The 12,554-nt window shown below is 41.1% G+C and overlaps 1 protein-coding gene across 3 annotated transcripts in view; it reads left to right on the top strand.

Moving 5' to 3' along the window:
• scube3 (signal peptide, CUB domain, EGF-like 3) overlaps nt 1–12,554 on the top strand; it is a 75,868-nt gene that overhangs the window by 37,303 nt on the left and 26,011 nt on the right. For 2 of the 3 annotated variants that reach the window (XM_086213525.1, XM_086213524.1), the window contains exons 5-6: nt 6,595–6,741; nt 8,956–9,072. In XM_086213525.1, coding sequence (XP_086069651.1) covers nt 6,595–6,741; nt 8,956–9,072 — 264 coding nt within the window. Of the gene's footprint in view, nt 1–6,594; nt 6,742–8,955; nt 9,076–12,554 lie in introns of all 3 variants that reach the window. The other variant, XM_086213523.1, reaches the window with a different exon arrangement.

Below are 12,554 nucleotides of genomic sequence, written 5' to 3'. Positions count from 1 at the left end.
CAAATCCTCTCCTCATGATTACAATGTTCATTAGGCTCCTAAGGGGTTCATTACACTTTATGCAGTTAATCTCTTTCTCTCACTCAAAATGAAATACAATATGATCATGTTAGATATATTGACCTATACACATATGCCTGCATGCACATACCTCAGTGCTTTAATTTCAGTCCTGCTCGAGGCACATTGAGAAATGTTTTGCCATGACATTTACATTCAGACCGTGGCATATCAACTTCAGGAAATGTGTTTTCTCTGCTGCTCAGAATGGCAGCAGTTGCAAGGAATTTTTCAATAAATGTAATGAAATTCCATATATAAATTGTTACATCATATGCTCCTTTAGTTTTGCTTTGCAGCCACAACATTTTGTCTGTTTGAAATCAGACACAGGGTCATTGAACTCTTTTATTGTTTAATTTATCATAATTCAATAAAATAACCTCGAAGTAATGTGCTGCTTTAGGGCCAGTCTTCATCATTCCAGTCACACAAGTATTGCACAACTGAATATGTACTATTTCTGATAGGGTTTTCATTGGTTTTATGTATGTTTGTGTGAAAAGGGAGAGCTTTGCCAGTGCTTTTTGTCCTACTGTGCAGGACCCAACTTGGTTCTTACATGTGTCCCAGTTGGTTCTTAGCAGGCATGCTAGCCTGTCTGTGCATTTGCCACAAAACTGTTTTTACAAGTGCAGAAGTCACTGGTCCATTGCTCTGCAGCCCAACCGTATAACCAGGCTCTTTTCCTATTCTAGGGAAGTGGAGCGAAGGGAACGCCTCGTGCTCTCTTTGCAACCTATTAAGTCTCTCCAGTCAGTCCAGCATCTCACACATAGGACACTTTCCTGTCCCTCATGTATGTCACCGTCCACCTTCCTTCTTTCCCCTGCTTTCTCTCCCTCTTTCCTACATTATCTTCCCATCATCATCCCTTTATGTCCAGACTTTCACAGGCCCCATGCCCCTAACCCCATTGCCCCCATCCTTGAACAAATATACATCAGTGGCTTGGGCTTTAGCAAATGTTGGCTGCTGAGCCACTGAATTCTCCGTACCTCATTTGAGACGGGCATCCCTTTGGCTTGCGGGTTTGTTGAAGGCCATCTCTAAGCTGGCCTGCCCAACGTTTTGCTGTGGACTGCCTCAGTGCCAGTGGGGTTTTTCCACTAACACTTTGCTGTCATGGCTATAACCAGACAGCCAGACTGAGCTCTGTGCAGATATATGCCATCTTCAGCTATGTCTCTGTTAGATTCTAGAAATGTGACTCCGTAATAACATTCTGCTCTATCTATTATATTTCTCTATTTAAGAGAGCTAGCCCCCTTTGTTTGCAAGGGCATGTAGAGGAGCTTGTGCTCTGCAGTGTTTGCCTGTACCTTGTTCTGTCGAGAGGATGCTGGCTCCTTGGGGACTGCACAGTGAGGTGACCCTGATAGAATGGGAGGAGGAGTGAAGGGGAGAGTGGCACATCCTCAGCAGGTGCGGCACAAATGTCTGACACAGATGGGCATACTCACAAAACAAGTATACATTATGCAGATAAACCTGTGGTGATCCATCCAATATATATATATATATATATATATATATATATATATATATATATATATATATATATATATATATATATATATATATATATATATATATATATATATATATATATATATATATATATACACACACACACACACAAGGATGTGAACACACATGGAGTTCCTACAAATGCGCATACAGTAAATTGCACACTGTGACTCTCAAGAGGATTTCATGAAAAACTCTAAATGTGGGTCTGAGTCCCTTTTACTTCTGCTACTCACAGTCCTAAAAATGCAAAGCTGCTACCTGCTGCTACTCTGTCTCTTTTTTCTTTTTTTCTTTTTTTTTAAAGGGAGAGATTAAAGAGTCCATAGCAAATTAGTGTCAGGGCTTAACAAATCACTTGCACAACTGTGCCCTGTTGATCGTATTGTAACGCCTGGCTGTCATATTGGTTGAGGTTGACAAAACACAGTAAGGAAAGGATCTGCATTTAATTTGGGCTTATTTTGGCAGATACCATTCAACTAAAATATGCCTGATTTTTTTTCCTGATTAGGATCCTCAGAATCAGCTCAGAGCTTCTCAAAAATATTTTGGAAGACAGCATATTATAACAGCAAGAGCTTTGTTGCAGTCTCAGGAGCCTATATCATTATACAAAATGTGAAATACATCCATCCAGAATGCTCTCGGCAGTCTTTTCCATTCTCTCTGGTTGTTTATGCTTTCAGTTGCCTCTCTCTGAATAAGGAGAAGTGAAATGAGCTGCTTCAACAAGGTCTTTTGGAGCTGGAGAAAATCGCACAACACACCAAACAGTAGCGCATGGAGGGATTCTCTCTGCGCTCTATGATGAGTGTTGGTGAGGATGAGTTACTTCCTTGACCGGCTGGCTGCCCTGTTGCTCTGTCTGACCATCTGCGTCGCAGCTCAGCCCAACCCAATCCGATTCAGCTCCTTTCCCATTCTCCTTTCCATGTGCTGACATTTTTATCCCCCTATTAAAACTTTTAAGGGCCCATTATCTAAGAGGAAGGAATGTTGCTTTAATAGTGTGGTGGTTCCATGCTTAGGCCCCTTCTTTTCACTTTGTAACCAACCGACACTAGCTAGCTGCTTAATGTTCTGCTATCAGCGTCAAAAAGCAAGGACAGTCTCTCTTCTGAGACATTTGACAGCAGCTCAGTTTGGACCATGAGTCCTCTTTTCACTTCCCCAAGCACTCAGAGCAGACTATAAACTCTTGGCATGCTTTCCACTACTTCAGCCTCATTGTTTCAGTCTCTGCACTACATGCTTCTCAGGTTTAACAGCTTGCAGTGCTGTGTTGAGAATTGTGGCCTGCTCGGATCTTTTGTTCCTGGATCACAGGAGTCTGCATCTTAGCTGGAGCACCCATGTTAACTTTTATTCTCTTGCACAGTTCCTGATGTGACGTTAAATTGCTGCTCCTTTGTTTACTGTTGTTTGTTGTCTTGGTGGGTTCAGAAGGCAAGCTGAACAGAGACTATGCTGTAGCTTCTGTGTATAATTTGTAGCCCAGCAGAGACTCTTTTCATGATATAGATTTTGTACTGTGTCAGAAAATAGGTTTTCAGTAAACTGTTTACAATGTTTCAAGAGCTGTTCGGGTTCTGAGAGAGCAGGAAAAAAGCTAATTTGTAGACCTTGCTCAAAAGCTATTTGGTTTAAATTGCGAGGAACTGCCTGAGATAGTGATTTGAGCCCCAGTCAATCTCTGCACACGGCTATCCGTTTAGACTGACTTGCCCTCAGGAGTTGCCATCATCAGTAAATCCTTATGTACCTTCACCTTTTTTCTGTTTTCTGACCTGCTGGCTTTCAGAAAGACAGCAGTGTGTTGTCAACTGGACTTAATGTCCTGCCGGGTATGAGACTGATCTCACATATAAAATCAAGGACATGAACACCGTTTGTGTTTCAAGATGTGTAAAGAGAACTCCCTTTATCCAGAGGAAAACTGATGTATTTCTTAAGTAAGAATAGAAAATATAAGGTCAGAATATATATGGCATTTTCATCAAGATCAAACTGAGGATCTGCTGAAGTAAGTGTATTGCTTTTCTTGATGATTAATTCTGACATTAAAATCAAAGTGACCTTAATTTCTGGCAACAAATGTATCTCATCAATCTTGGCATGCAATTAAAGAAGGCAATTATCGTCTGTAGTGTTATGCAATCAAATTTAAGCAGGAAATGCATGAATTCTTTTTCTTTTCTGTCCATTGTTTGATGCAGAGATTAATATCTGTGTCATGGCTTAATGATAAATATGCAGTTGGAGAAGGTTAACTCACTGATGCCTTCTTCTAAAGCTTACTAATTAATGCTGTGCTCAAAAAAGGAAAGAAAAAAGTTTTCTAGAGTGGGCTTTCTAAACAAACAATATAACAATGTAGAGCTGCTCGTAGGCAGATTTGGACAGAGCCACATTAGTTGTTTCTGTCCGTATTGAGTCTTTGCGAAACTAAGTGGCTGCTGGCTACAGTTTCATGTGCAAGTGGTACTATACTCTCAACATTTAGTCCCCCAAAATATCAAACATAGTCAGTAATACATGCAGTTGCCTACACAAAGGGAAACAAAGAATTTATTGGCTTCTAGAAACACCATCACCCCTTCATGTTGGGTACAGAGGTCATGACCTGTCCTGGGGATAAAGTCGTGGTTACTGTGCAAGACGAACCACTCCTACTTGTTTTCTGGGTTAATTGCGGTGTTCTCTTGCAGGAGTTTGGATGACTTCTGGAAGGTGTTGACCTCTGCAAAAACCCGCTTTGACACATAGTTTGTTCCTCAGTAGATCTGAAAGGCTCTTTCTCTAGTCCAAGACTTTGGACTCTATGTTCTGTCCATTGCTTTGCCTATAAAGTAGCCTGTGATACTTTTTATTAGTTTCTACATATAGAGTTGTGTTTTATGGGTCAGCAGATTGTTTTAGTGGATTGTGGTGCATATCTTAAGGTGTTTTTTGGGGGGGATTTTTTTATTATTATTTCTTCCTTTCACTTTCCCATCCACATCCACATTAAAGGATGTTATTCTTTCTGCTTCCCACCATTTAGTAATGATAAAAACCGAAGGTCTCTGGCAGCCAGTTAGAGGGAACTGCCCACTGTGTATGATAGCTGGGCCTAGCCTGGAGAAAAGGGCCATTGTGTCAACACTTTGACTTTTATTGGTCCTCAGAGAGATGAAGGCCTAGGTTCTGGCCCCAGACCGACATGCTATTGATGGATTGGTCTGTAGCATTCAGGTAGAGGGGCTGCATGAAAATGAAGGGGGAGTGGGGTGAGTTTTGGGATGCATAATAGAACCTCAGTAAGTAATCTTTAGTCCAGTGGGGTTACTTAGGTGGGAATTCAATCCTCTATTAAATTCATAGATGCCTTCTCTTTGCTCTGGCCTCGATAGACACAAAGCAACCTCTGAATTCCACATCCTACGTAAATATCCACATGACTCACTATGAAATTTGCAGTACTCTAAAGCAACTTCTCTGTTGATGCTTATTCATGGTCACTTCACTCAAGCCTGCTGTGCTTTTCCTCTTTTTGCCTCAAGAGCAGTTTTCTCTGTACTGAATCCTTGTGTCGCTGCAGTTAGTGTCTGATAGCTGTCTGCAAGAACTACAGAAGCTCAACAGTAAAGGCTGAGAGGATTTTATGACCTTGTGACACTTCTTGACAGACTCCGTGATGGAAGATGTTTAACCACGGGTCAGGATTGTCTATCTCTCTTTGCCTTTTTAGCTCCTTGAAAAGACTCAAAACAGATTTCTGACATCAGTTGTGAGTGGAAATGTAGGTTAAGTTTTTGGCAAACCATGCGGAAAACAAGAGGGCATAATTAAAGGAGTTTATGGTGGCAGGAGTTAAAGTACATAAATAAGTAATTAAGGGTGGAATGATTTGAAAGCGTGTTCCTGTCAAACTGAGATTGTTTTGTAGCCCTTGAGCTCCAGCTAAATAGAAACTATATGACAAATGCTCAACTACAGAGAAAAATGCACATATGAGATTCATCAGGTGTCGACAGCTTTGCATACACGTGCAAGTTATTCAAATTACTGTGAAAAGTTGGCTTATTATGAAAGTTAGACCTCCAAACACCCTTCAGAGCGACAGCAGATTTAATGAGACAATAATGGAGATGTCTTCTTGTTCACTGACTCCCTGTTCACCAGAAGAGGAGGAAAAGGAGAAGAAATCTGTTTGGTTTTTAATGAGCCAGGGAACTGGGGTTTGTCACTGCATCTGTACCAGTGATGGTGGTTCAGCAAGAATAAGTCAAATATGAGTCTTGCCCCGGCAAACGCAGCTGTCTTCATTACAGCGAAGAGCTAAGCAGAGGGAGGTGTAATAATTCATGGCATGAGGGTCTCAAGTCATGTGGATTCATGCTGCGTGCCTGTTGTACCCAGTCATCAAGCATTTATACATCACACATGCCTCATTTTTTGACTATGAATAGTTAAGTTGTGAATAATGAAAGGCAACTTTTCAACAATGTCTTAGTTAAGTGTTTTTTGGGGGGGGGTTCTGTCAAATTCTTACTGAAGTGCTTCAACCTTGATGACTCGTGAAATTGTACACTGATGCCCTTGTTTTGGTTTCTTTTGATCTCCATCTCTTCAGGGAGAATTTAACCATGGCTTTTTTTCTTCCTCTTTCTTTTCTTTATGGGGATTACCTCAATTAAAATTACAAGTTTATGGGATCAGCTCCTGCTGGGAGTTTTATCCTTTCTGTTGGCCGCCTCTTTTTTATAGCCTCAAACAAGTGAGCATGTTCCAACAAGTGCTTGAATCTTTGTAAAGGGGTGCTGGGCATGTCAGTCACCAACAGTAGGCATATTTGTGATTGATGGCAAGAATGCGTGACAGGCATTTGAACATTTTTGCTCCACTAACCATCTCGGTGATAACTAATTTAAACCATAGTTTAACTTGGTTGAAAAAAAGTGATCTTACGTGTTAAAGATACAAACTCCAATTTTGTTTTTGTTTTTTGCTCATCGACAGTGCGACCGGAAGGAACAAAGGAGGGACCCACCTGCATGGACAAGAATCATGGCTGTGCTCACATCTGTAGAGAAACGCAGAAAGGTGGCATCTCCTGTGAATGTCGACCTGGATTCCAGCTCACCCGTAACATGAAGGACTGCAAATGTAAGTCATAAGTCACAGCTCCCTTGCATGAAAGACAATCAGACACACACTCACACTGAGGAAGGAAAACCAGTATGAGGATTTATAGGCTCCTCATGAAAAGGTGATTGGTGTTGGAAACCTGCCAGTGATGGATAATTGCACCCATTCCACAAATGCCTTTCAACAAATTTAAAGTCGGCTTCTGACATTTACATTTCAGAACAGTGACTAATCTTCTGAATAGTTCTCGTAAAGAAAAACATGTTTATCAAATAAGGAATGATCATTTACACAACCAGGACAAGTATGGAGGTTACTCGAAGGGGACTCTTTTGATGGACAGCGCACACTTCCTGTTGCCGTGCAACGGAGATCATCCTGTCAGGGCTGGGGCCAGGGCTGATGGGGGATTTGTCTGTGTTTGGATAAGGATTGGAGAAGTGTTATTCTATAGTTTTTCTGTGACAGCCCAGGAAAAGGGCAAAAGGCGCTGGGATGGTAGGGTGCAGACAGCACGGCGGTGGACGCCTTGGTTCGCTGGTGTTCTTTTTCACTCTGTCATCACAGGTGTTTTAAAAGTGCCAAGGTTAATGCTCCCGTCACCCGCTAGCGCAGAAATGGATTTGCATTTAGAGATTTGCAAAGACACAAATACATGAAGCAGAAATTTTCTTCTCGTATTTTGGGGGGGGGGGGGGGGGGGGCATAACTCGTGTGGTATTTAAGAAATGTTGTAACTCGTTCACTTTATCTCAGTCTACTCTGCAGTATGACTGAACTGCATTCTCCAAAGCGTAATGTATATGATTCTCTCCCTGGTTTGCCAGGGATGTATTCAAAACTACTCGTTTACAAATCGATTGGTCAGTTAAGAGGGGGAATTTTTATCTCCAGCCTATGTGTAACATCCACCATTTTACTCTGCCTTCGTTTTCGACTTTTCAAGATTGGAGGACGCAGCAGCAAACTCTTGTTGCCCCACAAAGTCTGCTGTAGTGACCAGGACAGTCAGCCGCAAAGCAGGTCTGGAAGAAAAGGTTCAGTAATTTTGTAGATGTGGGTCACAAACAGACAGCACACAGCACAGCGGGACCTGCTGTGACTGATGTGGCTGACAGCAGGGAGAGGAGCAGCCTCAGGCAGCTGTATGAGGCCGGCAGCGCCAGCTGTTCACTGTTCAAATCACACAGATGAAATGTCGATTGCACAGGACTAATATTAGCAGGAGTTCTATGTTTTTGAAATATTGCTGGTATCATGAAGTGGAATTTTTATTCAACCAATTATGGAAACTCCTGATGCACACAAAATTAGGATTGCAGATGATTTCTGCTATTATTTGTAACTGTTCACTAAAAAAAAAAAAAAAAAGATCAGAATTTCTCACGTTTGTCCAGCCACTAGTCCCATGCTAAGCAAGGCTAAAAAAAATGTAATACATTTTCAAAATTCTAAAATTTGAAACCAAATGATATGTTCAACAAGGAATTCAAAGGGTAAATGGATGATTTGTATACGGTACGTTTCCTGGCACTCAAAGCGCTTTTGCACACACATACTGCTGGTGGAGGTGAATGCAATGGGCCAACCTACTCACCAGGAGCAGTTTGGTGTCAGTATCTTGCAACAAGGTCACTAGGGGAAGTGAGGATTCAACTAGCCACTAGAAAGCCACTGTACTTCAGCGCCATGCTGCAAATTTAAACACTGAGCGAGAAACACTCTGTGAGCATATATCCACCAAGCAGGCTACATGAAGGTAGAGTACATAAACATATAGTACCATCAAAATTCAAAAATATGTCACAAAGGAATTTAATCTATATTCCCCTAAATCCAGACATACTGCTATTATCTGTGCATATCCCGCCAATAGCCTACTACCTAATCCATGCCATGTCCAAACATTAATCACTTGATTCTTTTAATATTACTGTCTTTCCACCAAATTACATTTGAATCTATCCCTTACTTTTTGAGACATCCAGCAATAAGCAGACATGCCAGTGATGATTGTACCTCCTCAGCAGGTATGCAATCTGCAAGGCGGCGAAATAATGGATTAGTCCTGGAAGACTTTTGAGAGGAGGCTGATGTCTCCTTATGTAAGAAATATCAGAGTCAACCAGCCAACCAAAGGACTACAACACTATTCTCTTTTTTTGAAATGGTAAAATATCCAAAAACTACTCAGTAAAAGAGTTTTCTGTTAATTTTGTTCCCTTTTGTTAGTGACGTGTAACTATGGAAATGGGGGTTGCCAGCACATCTGTGAAGAGACGGACCATGGCCCCAAGTGTTCGTGTCACATGAAGTTTGTCCTGCACACCGATGGAAAGACTTGTGTAGGTGAGTCATCTCACCCCGACACAACTACCGTGGGCTAGAAATAATGGTTTCTTGAAAGAGGAAATGGAGAATAACAAATTATTAACTCAGTACCCAATTTCTGACTTTAATTAAGATTTGGAATAAGGTTTATTGGTATAAAATGCAAGTTGAAATGCAGGCCTTGTTACAGTAGCTGTAAGCCTTTTTCTCTTGATCTGTGACATACAAGGACAAAAGGCTGCCATCCACTGTGTTTTCCCCTCTGCTGCTGCTCCAGTAACCTCTCAGTCCCTTGCTTCTGCTTTGGCTTTTCCTCCTCCTCCTCCTCCTACTGTTCACTGGATACTGTGCAGCATCTCCCCCTATCCTTCACTGTTTTCCCCAGCCATGACACACTCCCTCTATTAGCTCTTGGGTCAATTCTTCTACTGCTTCCCTTTGGGGATTAACTCACACACCTGACCTAACCTTCCACTGGCATTTATCAGTGTTTGCCTCAGTTGACTTAAGTTGAGTAAAAATCATTCAGCTACTCGGGCATATTGAACCATTCTGAAGGGCAGTTTTCCATCAGATGGGACCTGCAGGCACAGAGGAGTCAAAGCACAGGTCCTGGTAAATGTGGGTGGATTGTGTTTAGCCATGCGGAATCGTGCATTTCATTGACAGTCATGGAACATTAACAGATAAGTTAGTCAGGTGTAATTTTGACTATAACTGAAGAGAGGCCTTTGTGATATCAGTTTATCCTCAATATTTTCTACACACATCAATTCAGGCAGTACGCTGTAGTGTCACTGAGCTGGTGTTATGATGGATGGGATGTTGTTTCTTCGTCAGGAGCACAAACATAATAATAGAATTAGAGGCTACAGCTGCAGAGCAGACTGATGAGGTGCTTGCATGGTTTTGGTGGCTGTTAAGTTTGAGAGCTTGGTTTGGGTCGCGGCTGATTACCTCAGTGTTTCTGGTTCCTCTTTTATTACCGCAGAGCTGATGAGAGCCAGACCTATGTCAAGATCTGGTCAGCTAACCTGTCATTATTGCTGTACCCTGCTAGACCAAGGGGATGCCACAAAGTTGACCACAACCAAATTATATGTCTTAGCCAGTCTTATCCCAAAGGCAGAGCAAATGTACAGATGGTGTTCCAGTTTAGGAAGCAGTCAGCTAGTTAAAATATCTGATTTCTGCCACAGAGTCTGGGACTCTCTCTCCCAGACAGTCGATTAGTTAATAAAACCTCAATAAAACAAACAATCTGCCAAATTAACAATTGATGAGCCAGTGAGTGACAAGAGTGTTTGCACCGCTACTTTGGTCAAGAACTTTAACAGCTTGGAATTTCCACCTTGTTCTGTTGGAAAATAATTAAAAATAAATATTACTTCATACAGATTTGACAAAAGCTTCAAGGACAGTGCAAGATATTTCATCTTGGTTTATTTCAGGACATAAAATAAATGGCACCAAGAAGTTGCATTCTTATGTTGTTTCAAATAGATGCACATCGCAAACAAGGTAAAAATGTCTCACTGGTATTTTTGTGCACTGTGTGCGTGCAGTGATAGTTCTGGGTAACTGATGCAGGAAGATTTGTAAAATACACTCCTGATCAGCTTCACTGTACATTTGGAAAAATCTCTCCTTATTGAATCCTAAAGGAACATCATAGCATATGATAACTGAACCGCTTTTACCTCGTCAGTGGTCGTTATTCTGGTGGGGTCTTTCAGTATTCTGTTGCTTCACTGTTTAATCCATCTTGTTGGATTTTTCATATGCATTCTGCCACATTTTCATTCATTTTGTGGTGTCTCCACATCCATTTTATAATCATAAACCATATGCTGCTCTGCCTGGAAGTGTTGGTTCTTCATCCTCTCTATCTCGCCTCTGTTGATACTGGCCATTCTTTATGTGGGAATTCAAATTCAGCTGGATTTGTAGATAGGTGGCTCACATGGGCCGTTCTCTCTTTCATACAAACACTCAAGCAGACACATGCTCGTTGAGATATTTGTTCAGTCGCCTGTTCAAACGCATGTTTGACTGAAACGTCAAAGTCAGGTTTATTTTTGCATAAAATGTCTGTGTATCAAGTTAGAAGTTAGTTCAAATATCAGAAAGGAACAGCAGCCATCATGTGGGAGTGTTCTCACTGTTAGTGCAGCAAATCATAAACATTCACAAATAGCAGGCAGATGCAGGCCTGCTCAGGAGTTCAGTCATCTAAAGAGTTGGCCGCCATATGACACACACACACACACACACACACACACACAAACACACACACACACACTCAAACACTATGAATCACAGAAAGACACAGCTAGAAAGAGAGACATATTTTCTAATACAAGCAGAAAGTGACACGAACAACCACATAAAGATAAAGTACATTTCCAGTATGTGTGCATCACATGCACATAAACACATGTCACTTATGCACGACTCCATCCACAACATAAACACCACTGCAGTTCACATTAATGCTGGCGCGTTCAAATTTACCTCACACTGGCCTTTCCCTTTATTGCTTTGAACAGTTTTTTTTCTGGGTGTTGGGTGTTGCCACTGGGACATGCTGCTCGACGTTGGCAAACTGCATGTGTGGGGGTTTCTTGATCATCCGCTCTTTCTACTGGGATCTCAAAAGAACTCGAGTCCTGTGGTCATCAGGAAGATTCAGTTCAAGCTTGAATAAACATAATCATTACAAATACAGTAGTATACATCAACTATGGTTGAGTCTGCTTGATGTGGTAGTAATCTTAATAAAACCCACTGCTCCTTTTGACACACCTACACAATACAAGGCAATTAATTAATTAATTTATCTAAAAAAAAATAGTCTAAAAGTAATTTAACAGTTAGTACAGTTGTCCTCATATTTTGTCAACTCTGATTCAGTTTGAAACAGGATGGACAAAATATAAAGGAACACCTAATAGTTCAATAGCACCACAATTACAGCATCCATTTAGATAAATCAGCACTTCTCTTGAACAGTTTCAATAAAAAACAAATAGGTTCATCCTAATAAAGGCAGGATTTGTTGTATAACTGTTATTTTATACTTTATACCACACCGTTAAGTGCATTCAATGTTGTGGCTGATCAGTATAGATTGATTCAATGGCTTTATGTCATAACATACCTTTGAAGTGGAGAATCGGTAATTTTAGTGATGTAATTTTGTATTATTTGTTTGAGCAGAGAGAGAAAATCATATCTTATCACCAGGTTTGAACTTGATCTTAAAGAGCCACCAGGTAGATGTTTTGCCATATAAAATAGTTGGACAGGTAATGGTGGATACATCCACGTAAGGTGCCAACCTACTCATCAGGAGCAATTCAGGGTTGAGTGTCTATATCCAGGACACTTAAACAGTCTCCAGGTGAGCTGAGGATCCAATAAGCCACCCTTTAATAACTACAACCCCTGCTGCCCCTGATAGCTAGACTGGCTGCTTGTTAAATAGCATCCTAAAGAAC

This window comes from Aulostomus chinensis, chromosome 9 (assembly GCF_037954235.1).
Source record: "Aulostomus chinensis isolate RoL2024-O1b breed Wild chromosome 9, RoL_Achi_v1.0, whole genome shotgun sequence".
Taxonomy (NCBI): Eukaryota; Metazoa; Chordata; class Actinopteri; order Syngnathiformes; family Aulostomidae; genus Aulostomus; species Aulostomus chinensis.
Note: the sequence above shows the minus strand (reverse complement) of the source record. Positions and strands in the feature narration are given on the sequence as shown.